Source organism: Elephantulus edwardii, unplaced genomic scaffold (genome assembly GCF_000299155.1).
Source record: "Elephantulus edwardii isolate Elephantulus edwardi_28Jun2011 unplaced genomic scaffold, EleEdw1.0 scaffold00311, whole genome shotgun sequence".
Taxonomy (NCBI): Eukaryota; Metazoa; Chordata; class Mammalia; order Macroscelidea; family Macroscelididae; genus Elephantulus; species Elephantulus edwardii.
This window is the reverse complement of record NW_006400061.1, coordinates 808,070-824,003: the sequence shown is the minus strand read 5'-3', so window position 1 is coordinate 824,003 and position 15,934 is coordinate 808,070. Positions and strand designations below refer to the sequence as shown.

The 15,934-nt window shown below is 37.8% G+C and overlaps 1 protein-coding gene across 1 annotated transcript in view; it reads right to left on the bottom strand.

Moving 5' to 3' along the window:
- The window catches only part of SCLT1 (sodium channel and clathrin linker 1), a 258,430-nt gene that overhangs the window by 189,388 nt on the left and 53,108 nt on the right, over positions 1 to 15,934 (bottom strand). Inside the window, exon 5 of the mRNA XM_006901160.1 lies at positions 4,278 to 4,413. Within this exon, the coding sequence (XP_006901222.1) occupies positions 4,278 to 4,413 (136 nt within the window). The remainder of the gene's footprint in view (positions 1 to 4,277; positions 4,414 to 15,934) is intronic.

Sequence of the window (15,934 nt, the reverse complement as noted above, 5' to 3'; positions counted from 1 at the left end):
CAAGATCCATCTAACATCAGCAACAATATCCCTAGTACCACGACCCCTTCTAAACCCAGCCTGGACTTCCGGCAGTTCTCTGCTGATGTGCTGTTATAATCGTTTTTGGATAATCTTCAGTAGAATCTTGCTTGCATGTGAAATCAACGACACTGTTCTGTAGTTTCCACACTCAGTTGGGTAAGAAATTGGCTAAGAAAGCAAATTGGACAAGAAAACAAAATCTATCAATGTTCTGTCTATAAGAGACAAACCTGAAAAGTGAAGATAAGGGTTTTTTTAAAAAAAGGCTGGGAAAAATAAACCAAGCATATGGCAACCAGAAAAAAGCAGGAGTAGTGATATTAATCTTTGATAAAATAAATTTCAATGTAAAAAGCATCACAAAGGACAAGGAAGATCACTACATAATGATTAAAGTGTCAATACAATAAAAAGACCTAACAGTAATAAATATCAATACACCAAATGATGGAGCTGAAAAATATATAATACAAACATTAACAAAACTGAAAAAGGAAACAGACAACACCACTATCGTAGTTTGAGACTTCAATACCCTACTCTTAAGATAGAAGTACCAGAAAGAAACTCAACAAAGATGATGAAGAATTAAACCATACAATAAACCAACTTGATCTCATAGATATCTATAGGCTAAAGCACCAAAAAATAAAAAGCACAGTATACCTTCTTTTCTAATGTGCGTGGGTTGTTCTCCAGAATAGATCACATTTTAGGTCACAAGGCAAGCATCAATAAATTCAAAATCATAGAAATAACATAAAGCCTCTTCTCAGATCTCAATGCTATAAAATTAGAAATTAATAACAAGAGGATAAGGGGGGGGAGAAACATACATTTGGAAGATGAACAACACCTTGCCTGAATGTGAATGGGTACTGAAGAAATAAAAAATGTATTAAAAAGTTTCTTGAAAGAAATGACAATGAAAACACAACTTAGCAAAACCCCAGGAAACAGCCAAAGCAATAATCAGAGGTCAATTATAGCAACAGGCAAAGACATCAAAAGACAGAAAGAGATGGCCATTGACCCCCTAACCCAACATCTTCAACTAATTGAAAAAGAACAGCAAGAAAACCTGAAATTATAAAAATTAGTGTAGAAAGAAATAAAACATAAAAACAATTGAAACCATCAACAAAACTAGGAGTTGGTTCTTTAAAAAGGTGAATACAAAAAATTAAAAAAAGGTGAATAAAATCAACAAACCACTAGCTAAACTAACACAGGAAAAGAGAGAAAAGACACAAATAATCCAATGAAGAGATGAAACAGGCAACGTCACAACAGAACTAACAAAAATTAAAAGTTAACAATGAAATATTATGAAAAACTATACTCAAAGAAATATGAAAACCTAGAGGAAATGGGCAAATACGTAGAAACTCACAACCTACCTAAACTGACACAGACCAAAAACGAATAACTGAACAGACCCATTACGAAAGAAGAAATTGAAAAGGTAATAAAACAACTTTCAACCAGAAAAAGCCCTGGACCAGATGGTTTTAAAAGTGAATTTTATCAAACATTCAGAGACTTGTTACCAATTTTACAAAAACTATTTCAGAAAATACAAAAAGATGGAATTCTCCCCGACTCATTCTATGAAGCAAACATATCCTTCATACCAAAGCCAGGTAAAGACACCACCAAAATAGAAAACTATGTGTCACTATCTCTCATGAACATAGATGCAAAAATCTTAAATAAAATCCTGGTCAATAGAATCCATAGATACATCCAAAAAGTAATTCACTATGACCAGTGGGATTCATAACAGGTATGCAAGGATGGTTCAACTAAGAAAAACAATCAGTATAATTCATAGCAGTAACAAAGCAAAGAACAAGAACCACATGATCCTATGAATTAATACAGAAAAGTCCTCTGACACCATCTAACACTCTTTCCTGATTAAAACACTCAACAAAATAGGAATAGAGGGAAATTTCCTCAACATAGTGAAAAGTATATATGCAAACTCAAGAGCCAACACTGTTGTCAATGGAGAGAGATTAAAGGCATTCCGTTTGAGAACAGGAACTATGTAAGAATGACCACTATCACCTCTCCTATTTAATATTGCATTAGAAGTCTTAGTGATAGCAGTAAGATGAGAGAAGGAAATAAGAGGTATCCAAACTGGCAAAGAGGAAGTAAGATTATATTTATACGCCAATGATATCCTAGGATACTTAGAAAACCCTAAAGACTCAGCAAGAAAACTATCAGACATAGTCAACCAGTTCAGCAAAGTGGCAGGATACAAGGTCAACATACAAAAAACAAATTAATTTCTCTCCAGTGGCAAAGAGAATACAGGACTGGAGCTAAGAAAAACAAATACCCATCATAATAGCTAATGACAAGATTAAATACTTGGCAGTATATCTAACTAGAAATACAAAGAATCTAATCAAAGAAAATTACAAAACATTACTATAAGAAACAAATGGAGACATCCAAATAAAATTGGAGATTACCTTTTCCATATCATTGAAGAATGGAATTAGTATTTGTGTTGGGATTTCATTGAATGTGCAAACTGTCTTTTATAGGATTGTAATTTTCACAATATTGAGTCTTCCTATTCAAGAGCAAGGTATATTCTTCCATTTCTCCAATGGAAAGAGGCCCATAATAAGCAAAACACCCCTTAAAAAGAGAAACTCTCCTTAAAAAGAGAAACAAGGTAAGAGACATCTCACGCCCTGATTTCAAATCCTACTACACTGCTACGGTGGTCCAGACAGTGTGGTACTGGTACAATAAAAGACACATAGATCAATGGAACAGAATTGAGAATCCAGAAATCAGCCCATCTACCTATGCCAACTGATTTTTGACAAGGAGATGAAATCAGTCAAGTGAGGAAACAACAGCCTTTTTAACAAATGCTGTTGGCAAAATTGGAAAATTATTTGCAGAAAACTCAAGCAAGATCCACACCTCACTCCAAACACAAAAAGCAGCTCAAAGTAGATCAAGGATCTAGGAATAAAACCAAGGACTATAAACTTCATTGGAAGAACTCTAGAAGTCCTAATCCACAACATAAACAGTCTCCCAAGCATCCTGAAAAACCTATCACCAGGAGAGGGTAAAATAGATGAATATGTCCTTCTAAGAATCAAATCTCTATGCACATCCAAAAACTCTAACAGGGTCAAAAGGGAAGCCACAGGTTGGGAAAAAATATTTGGTATTGACATATCTGATAAGCGACTGATATCTAGAATTCATAGACTACTTGACCACCACAAGACAAAGGTAAACCCAATTGAAAAAATGGAGACAGGATATGAACAGACACTTCACCAAAGAAGACATGCAGATGGCCAACAAACACATGAAGAAATGTTCAAAATCCATAGCTCTAAGAGAGATGCAAATCAAAACAACTATGAGATACCTCACCCCAGTAAGAATAGCAAAATTCAAGAGCAGCCAACAACAAATCTTGGGGAGGGTGTCGAGAAACTGGAAGCCTTATCACTCTTAGTGGGAGTACAAAATGTTGCAACAACTATGGAAGGCAGTATTGCACTTTCTCAAAAAGTTGCAAATAGAAATACCATTTGACCCAGCAATTCCACTACTGGGAATATACCCAAAAGAAACAATAACTGTCACCCAAGCAGATAAATGCACACCCATGTTTATTGTGGCTTTGTTTATAATAGCAAAGAGTTGGGGACAACCCAAGTGCCCATCAACAAACGAATGGATAGAGAAGCTGTGGCATATTCCCACAATGGATACTATGCTGCATTGAAAAACAAGGAACTCATTAAATATTATACAAAGTGGGTGACCCTGGTGGACATCATGCTGAGCGAAATGTGTCAGTTACAAAAGGTCAAATGCTGCATGGTGCCACTGTTATAAAATAGGACTGACATCGGGGTTAGGGGGAAACTAGGAAGAGAGGGGATAAATAATGTATGCTGCATTGAAACAAATTAGGAAGAGGACTGTTTAAAAGGAATATATGATTAGGTATTATTTGCATCACAGGAATCCAGAATAAGAGCTGCATAGTAAAGTAGACTGGAAGAAGGGCTGCATAATAATAAAAGATTTTTTTTTCTTTACAGTGAGAAAAGCAACTTGGGGAGAGGGGTGGGCAGGGAGGAAAATGTGCAACAATGAATTAATGGAAATCCAAGTTCTATATAAACTTTCATTAAAATATCAATTAAAAAATTCTATTTACTCAGGATATAATTTAAAAATATGTCCCTTACTTGATTGGCTAGTTGCAACTGTTCTTGGAGATTCTTGACTATTTCATCATCTGTATATATATCATGTTCCATCTCTGTGTCAAAGGGAAGGGCTTCCAATTGCTTTGCAACAACCTCTTTTAATTCACTATATAACCTTTAAAATAAACAGATAACACAGTGATAAGATAAAACAATTTTATGTAGTAGTAATTACCATTTTAGATCTAATTAAAAGCAAATATTTGGTTAAAAAACATTTTTCACACAAAACATACTTTAACTCAAACACTGTTGCTTCTATGTGCCGTTGATCGGGAACTGATCCATAGTTGATCTTCCAGTGGGTTTTCAGAGGCAATAAATCACGTAGGAGGAGACTGTCTATCCAGAGTAGCTAGTGGATTCAAACAGTCTATCTTTGGGATTTTGGCACAGCTTCTTATTACTTGGTCAACAGAGCACAAACATTAGAAATGCTTGATCATCATTAAATAGTGGTGGTGGTGGTGTTGTTGTAAGGTGCCATCAAATTGGAACCAACTCAGTGAGCTCTGGTGGCCTAGAGGCAAGAAGCTGCAACTGCAAGCTCAGAGGCGCACAGTTTGAATCTACCAGATGCTCTGCTGGAGAAGGAGGAACAATTTCCTCCTGTACCAGTCAGATCTGATTTGATGGTACACACAAAAAAATAATGAAATAAAATAAAAAAAAAAATTGGAACCAACTCAGAGCTGACCCTTCAGTGGATTTTTTAGAAGCCGTACATTATACAGTGGAGACTATTAATCTTTCTCCAGTGAAGTAGCTGGTGGGTTCTAAGTGCCTGTCTGTGTATTAGTAGTATATTATTCCTTATTGAGTAGGCCACCAGTATTCCTTCATTAAATACTACCAAAAAATAAGATTATATAGCAACTTCAAAATGCATTACATTGGCCATAAAAAATGCAAAAATAATCAGTTTAATCATAGGGAGATTTAGAGTTTTCCAAAAGGTTAAATTCAGATCTTATTATTGATAGGTGATATCTAGTCAATGTTGACTCACAGTAACTTTACAAACCATCTAAACCTTGTTCAATGCCATAGTATGTCATATAATCTTTGCTGTGTTTAGACCCAATGTTGCAATTACTGATGAGAGTCTTCTCCTTTTCTGATCCTTGACCTTTCCAAACATGATATCCTTTTAAATGGATTGAATTGTGTTCCCCTAAAATACTTGTATATAATGATATAATGCGAAAGTCTTGTAATGGTTAAACTAAATAGTGGTAGTAGGATTAAGAGAGGAATGTAAGACTCCCTAATCCTATTACACCTTAATCAGACACAAAGGGTATTACCCTACAACATATTCTGGAGTATTTTCTCTCTTTTTGTTGTTAGGTGCTGTCAAGGACAACTCATAGCAACCCTATGAATAGCCAACCAAAACCTTGCCCTGTCCTGTGCCATTCTTATCATCTTGGTGGCATTGCTAAGTCAATCTATCTCGGGGGGGGGGGGGGGGGGGGGAAGAGAACAGTGTCTTCCTCTTTTGTACTGACCTTCGATCTTTCCAAGCATGATATCCCTTTCCAAGGAAGAGCCTTACCTGGCTACATGTCCAAAGTTTGAAAGAAAAGCCTTGTCATTTTGCTTCCAAGGAGCACTGTTGCTGCTCTTTCCCCAAGATATTTACTTGTTCTTTTAGCAGTCCATAGGATATGCAAGGCATGAGGGGGACGTCAGTACCACCAAGAAATAATCAACAGGAGTGGAGTGCATTTTTTTGTACCCACGCCCCTGTGTGACAAAAATCTAACACTGAGAAAGGCCAGAATTCATGGAAGTCCCCAGGCCTACAGATGCTGAAGGAAATTGTTTTAACAGAGAGAGGGGGCCTTCTCCAAGAGTTAGTACCCTAAATTTGGACTTCTATCCACTTGTTGTATCTCTGTTACAGCAACATTAGATGACCAAGGCACCTTCCAAGTATTGCTCCCTCCCATTAACATGTTTAAAGAATGTGAGAAGCAGCCTCACTATCACTTCTAAGAAGCACCCTTGTTATACACTTCATCCAAAACTAAACTTGACTTGTTTGTTCTTTTGGAAGTCTATTTTTCAATTACTCTTCACCAATACAGTGTTTTAAAAACTACTTTTACAAAAGTCAAGTCGATTGTCACTGAATTGGAATTAATTCATAGTTGACGGTCCACTGAGTTTGCAAGACTGTATTATCTCGGAGAAGAATCTCTTCATTCAGGAGAAGAGATTGCTCATTATTGCAGTCACTGTGCCAATGCATCTCACAAGAGTGTTTTGTGTTTGGATGATCCTGAGGCTTTGTTCCAAGGAGTCGACCCACCTGACAATACAAAGTAAATGAGACATATTTTCCTGTCCTTGTCTCTAAGGAGCACCCTAGTTCCACTACCTCTAAGATTGATTGATTTGTACTTTCAGCAGTTTCCTGGGATAGTCAATCCTCTTAGTCAGCACCAACATTCAAAGGCATCAATTCTTTTTCAGTCTTAATTATTTATTGTCCAACTTTCTTAGGTATTTGAAAAAAAGTGAAAATACCATGGCCTAGGTGAGCCTGACCTTAGTCTAAACTACCATCATTGCTCTTCAGCCCGTTAAAGAGTCCCTTAACAGCAAATTTGTCCTGGTGCCTCCATGAGTGCTGATTACGGAACCAAGTAAAAGAAAATCCTTGACAACTCCGATCTTTTCTCCTATTGGTCCTGTTATAAGGATTTCTGTTTTCTCTATGTTGACGTTATAATGTTGTTTTATATTACAATCTTCTATACTGAAGGTTGTAATCTTTGATCTGCTTCAGTCATTCAAGTTCTCTTCCCTTTTAGAGAGCAAGTTATATATGGCAAGTGGTTGATGAATATTTAACTAATCATGGTATCACATTATTCTTTATATAGTTCAAATTCTTGAAATTTGCTCAGCATACAGACTAAACATGTATGCAACCTCGACGTGTTGTTGTTGTTGTTATGTGCCGTCGAGTCGCCTACGACTCATAGCGACCCTATGTACAACAGCCCTAAACTCCGCTCTGCCCTGTGCCAATCGCACCGTCTCTGACACTCCCATTCCCAATTATCCCGGTCACTGAATCAATCCACCTCATACAGGGCCTTCCTCTCCTGCGCTGTCCCTCCACCCTCCCAAGCATGATGTCCTTCTCCAAGGACCGGTCTCTCCTCACAACATGTCCAAAGTATGTTAGACGGAGCCTCAGAATCCTTGCCTCCAAGGAGCCACCCGGTTTAACCCTTTCCAGGACAAATCTGTTTGTTTTCCTAGCAGTCCATGGTATTCTCAATACTCTTCTCCAGCACCACAGCTCAAAGGCATCAATTCTCCTTCTATCCTCCTTGGTCATTGTCCAACTCTCTGATGCATAACAGGTGATTGCGAAGACCATGGCCTGTATCAGACGCACCTTAGTCTCCAGAGAGACACCACTGCTCTTCAGTACTTTGGAGAGGTCCCTAACAGCAGACTTTCCCATGGCAATGCGCCTTTTGATTTCCTGGCTGCTGGTGCCAAGACTGTTGACTATGGAGCCAAGCAAACTAAAGCTGTGTACAATCTCAATCTCTTCACCATCCATCTTGATGCTGCCAATTGGTCCAGTGGTGAGAATCTTTGTCTTCTTGACATTGAGCCTCAATCCATATTGTAGGCTGCAGTCCTTGACACTCTGCAGCAGGCACTTCAGGTCCTCTTCAGTTTCAGCAAGCAGGGTTGTGTCATCCGCATAACGCAGATTGTTGATAAATCGTCCACCAATCTTGACCCCACATTTCTCCTCATAGAGGCCAGCCTCCCGGATAATCTGTTCTGCATATAGGCTGACGTACCCTTTCGTATTTTAAATCATACAGCAGCATCTTGTTTTGTTTGAAGAACTGCTTCTGGGTTCACACACAGGTTACATATGAGCACAATTATATGTTCTAGAACAACTCATTAAATGATAAAACAAGCCATTCTTCAAAAATAGCAAGGGAAACAGGATGGCCATATCTGACCTTTACAAACCCCAGAAAGAGAAAATGTTCCTGTCAACAACAGCCACAACACAGTCAATTCCTATGAAGTCAGACATGTCCCCCACATTCCTACATCTTTCTATTCATCCCAATACAAATCATACCGTTCTGCTAGGTTCAAAATGTGCTCCAATAGTCACAGACCACACAGAACCATATTGGGGAAGTCAAAAGGCTATAATTCAGATTGACAACAAGATACAATTACTCAGGATAGCTTCCAAAAGGCATTATAGCTTTCAGCCTCACCACAGCTTCAGTTCAGTGTTACAAAGCTCTTGTTGTTGTTTTGCTGTTGAGTCAGAACCAACCCACAGCTGACCTTCCAGCAGGTTTCTTGAAGCAGTAAATTGCACAGAAAGGGACTGCACCCATCCTGCTCTCATGGAACATCTGGAGGATTTGAATCACAGTATCACTTGTTAATTCTGCCAGTTATAGCTCAACCTCCTCCCTCATTCCACCAATCCCTACTCCTTCAACAAATATGAGCCAAGGCTCCTAGCTTTGGTTCCATGGGGTAGCAATCTCAAGGTAAGCCTGCTCACATGGGGTCTCTGGTTCTGCTGCTGCTTTCCTTTAGGTTCCAGTCTGAATTGGGCAGAAATCTGTGGCCTTGAAGGAGGTGCACTCTGCATGCTCCACTTCTTTGCTGATGCTGAGGTTCCCAAAATTAGCAGATGAATCTGCTCAATTCAGTTGCGAGAATATAATCCCCTTATGGACAGGCTAACATATCCTGTCATATTTTCACTCATCTGCATGACAAAGTCAGTCAATGGCTAGGAAAGCTGTTTTGAACAATAAACCTTTAACACCAAACATTCAGAAAAACTGAAGAATATCAAAGTGGTTTTAGTTACTCAATTAATGAAAATGTGGTATTAAATCTTGTAGAATTCTTACTTTCTTAATTATTTTACAAAATTGACTTGAGTTCTCATTAGTTCTAATTAATAAACACTATAGATTAAGATAGTTGCTGATCATAACAAACCAAGACTTTAAGAGTTTCATTTTTGAGGAATTCCTACATGAACTTTATAATATTTCTAAAAGTGTTAAGTTCAACAATACTCTTATTTTAAATAAATTATAAATATTTCATGTTTTGGGATGTTGTTGTTGTTGTTGTTATGTGCCGTCGAGTCGCCTGCGACTCATAGCGACCCTATGTACAACAGCCCTAAACTCCGCTCTGCCCTGTGCCAATCGCACTGTCTCTGACACTCCCATCCCAATTATCCCAGTCACTGAATCAATCCACCTCACAGAGGGCCTTCCTCTCCTGCACCGTCCCTCCACCCTCCCAAGCATGATGTCCCTCTCTAAGGACCAGTCTCTCCTCGCTACATGTCCAAAGTATGTTAGACGGAGCCTCAGAATCCTTGCCTCCAAGGAGCCACCTGGTTTAACCCTCTCCAGGACAAATCTATTTGTTTTCCTAGCAGTCCATGGTATTCTCAATACTCTTCTCCAGCACCACAGCTCAAAGGCATCAATTCTCCTTCTATCCTCCTTGGTCATTGTCCAACTCTCTGATGCATAACAGGTGATTGCGAAGACCATGGCCTGTATCAGACGCACCTTAGTCTCCAGAGAGACAACACTGCTCTTCAGCACTTTGGATCGGTCCCTAACAGCAGACTTTCCCATGGCAATGCGCCTTTTAATTTCCTGGCTGCTGGTGCCAAAACTGTTGACTATGGAGCCAAGCAAACTAAAGCTGTGTACAATCTCAATCTCTTCACCATCCATCTTGATGCTGCCAATTGGTCCAGTGGTGAGAATCTTTGTCTTCTTGACATTGAGCCTCAATCCATATTGTAGGCTGCAGTCCTTGACACTCTGCAGCAGGCACTTCAGGTCCTCCTCAGTTTCAGCAAGCAGGGTTGTGTCACCCGCATAACTCAGATTGTTGATAAATCTTGTAGGCTGCAGTCCTTGACACTCTGCAGCAGGCACTTCAGGTCCTCCTCAGTTTCAGCAAGCAGGGTTGTGTCACCCGCATAACTCAGATTGTTGATAAATCGTCCACCAATCCTGACCCCACGTTTCTCCTCATAGAGCCCAGCCTCCCGGATAATCTGTTCTGCATATAGGTTGAAAAGGTATGGAGATAGGATGCATCCCTGGCGTACTCCCTTCCCAATTTTGAACCATGCAGTGTTCCCTTGCTCTGTTCTGACGACTGCCTCCTGGTCCAAGTATAAGTTTCGCATTAGAATGATCAAGTGTTCTGGGATTCCCATTCTTCTCAGAGTCAGCCACAGTTTGTTATGATCTACACAGTCAAAGGCCTTTGCATAGTCAATGAAACACAGATAGACATTCCTCTGGTATTCCCTGCTTTCAGCCAAGATCCATCTAACATCAGCTACAATATCTCCAGTACCACGACCCCTTCTGAAACCAGCCTGGACTTCTGGTTTCTTTAAAAAAATAATTAAGTTATGAGAAAATTTTGTGGCATGTTTCTAGACTTGGTGGTGTTACCCACTGCGGTAACTCATAGTAATACACACACACGGACCTCCTCTAGAATATCTGTGTCCAAGCAGAATCCTTATGCACTTACTGTTATTGAATCTCTACTACTTCATTCTTTAAAAAGTTACTGATACATCACAACATTCCAGAATCCTTCTTTTCTTTTCTACCCATATTTATTTGCAGAATCCTTCTTACTCACTGTTAGCGAATCTCAACTACTAAATTCATTAAAAAAGTTATTTATGTAGTTTCATACATACCAATTACCACAACATTGTAGTTAACACAAAAAAAATGTGACAAAATTGGTGACTATGGAAAATATCAGCTTCTAATACACACAGACAAAACCATGTTATACAAGAAGGGCTGTTAATGGGTGACAGCTTTGAGAGGTTTGAACAGAAAAGAGTTTTAAGCACTTAAGTATACTGATAGAGGCTGCACCTATAAAAAATGTTTCTGTTGTTACAGCTGAAGACAGGGATATTTTATAAATATCTGCTGAAATAATGCACATGGACAGTCATTTTGGTAACATATCCCTCTCCTCACTCACACAGTGTCAGTTTCTATGGTCCATATATGCCTAGTAAATCTAGAAGGAGGACAAATATTTGTAATTTACTATCAGAAAAAAATAATAAAAGTTAAATTGTATACTTATAAAGAAGGATATAATATTTATAATGATTCTTACAATGATTATTTATAATTTTTCAAGGGAGAAAATATTTAAAAACCCCTATGCAAGCCTGGAAGCAGGAGTGGCATCCACTTATGAAATGGCTTGCCTCCGGAAACTCTATGTATGAACGGTGCTCAGGTCTTTCCTTCATAGGGTCATTATGAGTTGTCTACGACTCAATGGCACCTAACAACAACATGCCCATTTACACAAAACACCTTAAAGAGGAAAATTATCTACTAGCATTAAAAATCTCCCTTAAAAATAGAAAAAATATTATCAATTTTTATAGCATAGATATTGAAAATACAGTCCAAAAATAATAAAACTAACAGGTCATAAAAAAACATAGTAAAACTTCCAATACTACAGAGAACTCAGGAGCAACAATTTCAAAAAATACTAAATAGCTTGGGAGAGATTGGAGAGCATTGTACTGAGTGAACTAATGCAATCTCATAAGGTCAAATACTGCGTAAGGACCATTATTGTAAAAATGGAAGGATAACTAGTAAAACATGTATGGGGACTCAAAGAGGAATGGGGTGGGAGCAGAAAAGTGAGGATGGATAGGGGCGAAACCACATGGTTATACAGTTTGGTGGGTGAAGGAAGGGGGTAAAGGAAATGGGAAGGATATAGCAGGAACTTGAAAAGATTGGGTAATGATTCATAAGGTCTGACTGTGATTGATTTTATAAAATATAGTGCATGGCAATGATAGTATGAAACACAATAGGAATGAAGAATAGTGTGAAACACTTTGTATTTGAACATTGGGAGCAAACTAATTTAAAAACAAACAAATGAATTAAAAAAGCAAACTGGGGGGATAGGGAGAAAATGTAAAATAATGAATGAATGAAAACTTTAACTTTTCTGTAAATTTGTTAAAATCACAATTTAAAAAATGGAAAAAAGTAAGTTTTTAAAAAAATTTGCTCCTTAAGACAAAGCTTTTTTCATAATTCCCTAATTAAAAAAAATCTTTTTCGTATTTAATTTTCATTATATTTTCCCAACTTGAGATCATCTAAGAATATTTCTTATTTAAGGATACATCATTGGTCTAAGAAGTAAAATAGGCAGGTTCTTCTTTCTCCTCCTCCTCTCATCAAAGTACTTTAAATGTAAATCTTTAAAAAAGACTTCTACAAAATTCTGCCACATTGTAAATTTCCAGTGCAGGCTTGCTTTTAAAAAAAAAAAATGAGATTTTAATGAAAGTTTATAAAGAACTTGGGTTTCCATTCTTTCATTGTTGCACATTTTCTTCCTTGCCCCTCCCATTTCCCAGATTGTTTTTTGCTTTGGAATAAAAGTTTTTTCATTGTTACACAGTCCGCCCCAACCCAGACCACTTTACTATGCAACTCTGATTCTGGACTCTTGTCATACCAATAATACCTAATCATATATTCCTTTTATACAGTTCTCTCCCTCATCTGTTTCAATGCCCTGTACATTATTTATCCCCCTTTCTTAGTTTTCTCCTAACCCCCGTGTCAGTCCTGTTTTAGTATTTGTCTTTTTTGTGACTGAGATATTTCACTCAGCCAAATGTCCTCCAGTGTCACCCATTTTGTATAATATTTTATGAGTTCTTTGTTTTTTCATGCTGCATAATATTCCATTCCCTGAATATACCACAGCTTCTCTAACCATTTGTTGGCTGATGGGCACTTGGGTTGTTTCCAACTCTTTGCTATTGTGAACAAAGCAGCCATACATGGATGTGCATTTTTTTTAAAAAAATTAGTACCAATGAAAAAGGATATTATTCATGGGTATGTTATAGCTGTTTTTAAAATTTTGGTTTTTTGTTTTGTTTTGTTATTAAAGTTTAAAAAGCTTATTGGATGCATACTGGTAATTTAACCATGCCCTTCAGTATAAATACTACTTTTCTCTTGCATTGAGGCAGCCCAACAAAGCTCTCACTTTGAAATTAATATGACTATGCTGTCCATAGCTATAGTGGATTATTTGTGATTTAAGGCTCTTGGTATCTAAGGTTTCAAAGGAAAAAAATTTTAAATATTTGCAATTGGCTAATTTAAAATATCTGTAAATTTTACATTTCATGTTCCTAAAGCACTCTGAACAGTAATCTAAGTGAATGGATGGCGCTTTCCCTACTTCTACATGGCAGCACTTACTCTACTTTTATTCCTTGTGGGCAAGAATTTATTTACTGTTGGATGTTTTTTCCCCCCTCGATTCTCAAAGGTGCAAATAATTTAAAAGACTGAATTTTTAAACTAAAAAAAGAGAGACTTCTAATGTTTCTGTACAAAATTAAACATTTCACGGCTGCTTATAGAGTCAAAAGTTGTGTTTTACTCACAGTAAGATCAACTTTGGTCATGATTCGTGAGAAATATTAATTTTGCGTTTTGGGGTGTAATGGTCTGAGATTTCCACACCTGAGGATTTCTGCCAATGTATGTAAGAACTACATCTCAACATCAAGAAAACAAAGGTTCTCACAACAGGACAACAAGTAAACATCATGATTGATAGAGAAAAGATTAAGCTGTCAATGATTTCGTCTTGCTTGGATCAACAATGAACACCTTGGTACCAGCAGGCAGGAAACTAGGAGACATATTGTACTGGCAAGTCCACTGCCAGGGTCCTCTCCAAAATACTGAAAAACAATGATGTCAGTTTGAAGACTAAGGTGCACCTGTTCCAGGCCATAGTCTTCTCAATCACTTGCTACACATAAGACAGCTGGACAGTGAATAAGGAAGAAAGAAGAATTGATGCTAAGTCTTGCTTCTTAGTCTTATTTGAGAAGCTCCTCTAAAACCTGCCTTTCTGATAAAATTTTAAGTACTACTGGCATAGCTTCCAGCATCAAAACATGCAATCCACTACAGTACCACAAACCGACAGCAGTGATGGAAAAAGACATTAGCAATCTCAGATTACCATAAAACAACATCATAGGTCTGCATAATTCAATGTTGTTTCAAACTTCTGGAGGACTTTTTGCTCACTCTTACTCCTACAATATCCCAATCAATACTTGTTGTGGGACACCCAATTTGAAGAAATGACAGGTCCTGAATTTCAACTTCTTTCTCCAGATCTGTAAGTTTACTGTTATTTCTGATCAGTTTTCAATTTTTCTCCACCTCCTCAGAGCCAAATTGTCATTAGATGCCCTTGAGCTGAGTACCCTAGGAACAATCAATCTGAACACTGTCCTAACCTGTGATATCTTTGCATTTTCTGACACACTCTATCTCAATGCTGCAGCCACTGTGTCAACCCACTGGTAAAGGATTTTCCTATCCTTCTCTTGCCCTCCAACCATCCTAAGTATAATGTCCCTCTCCAAGGAATAGAATCTCTTAGGAATATGCCCAAAGTATGTGAGATGAAGCTTCATCTTCATCATCTTTGCCTCAAAGGAGCACTCTGGCTGTACCTTCTCCAGGACATATCTGTTTGTTCTTTTGGCAGTCCCTGGGATCTTCAGCACTCTCCTCCAGCATCACTTCTTCTGTTATCCTTCGGTCACTCTCCAGCTTTCAGATGCATAGCAAATGACTGATAAGACCATGGCCTGAATTAGATGTACTACAGTGCTCAAACTGATATCACTCTTCCTCAACAATTTGAAGAGTTCCCTGACTACAGACTTCCAGTGCAAAACGTTACCTGCTATCCTTACTGCTGGTACCAAGTGTATTGACTGTGGACTCAAGTACTATGAAGTTGTTGATAGTCTCAGTCCTTCCTCTAACCATTATAAGGTTGCCTACCAGTCAAGTAGCAAGGATTTTTGTTTTCTGTATTTTTTAAGTTTTTTTTTTTTATTTTATTATTTTGTGTGTGTGTACCATCAAATTGGATCTGACAGGTACAGGAGGAGATTGTCCCTCCTTCTCCAGCAGAAAGCATCCGGGAGACTGGATTTTTGTTTTCTTTATATTGAGACAGGTAGGTGTAATTAAAAAAAAATCCTTATTGTCATCAAGTCAGACCCAATCCATCCTGACCCTTCATTGGGTTTCCAAGGTTGTAATTTGTATCAGAGGAAACTATCCATCTTTTTTCCTGGGAGTTGGTGATGAATTCAAACTGTCAAAGAAAACATAGTATTTTGGATAACTGTGTAATTTCTAGGATCTGTGCTATTAGTTTTTAAAAGCCTTTATTAAAAAAGCGTAAATGGCAACTTTGTACTTGGACCTCACCTAATGGACGGCCTAGAAATCAGATTGAAAATATCTGTGAGAAGAATTGTGGAGAAGCCCATTATCAGCAGTTAAAATCAGGACAAGTGCTTACTCATGTGCAAGTTCAAATTGAGCTGAAAAAAATTAAAACAAGTTCACAAGAACAAAAACATGATCTTTAGTCCATCCCACTTGAGCATGAAATCATCTTAAGAATAGGTCTGACTTCAA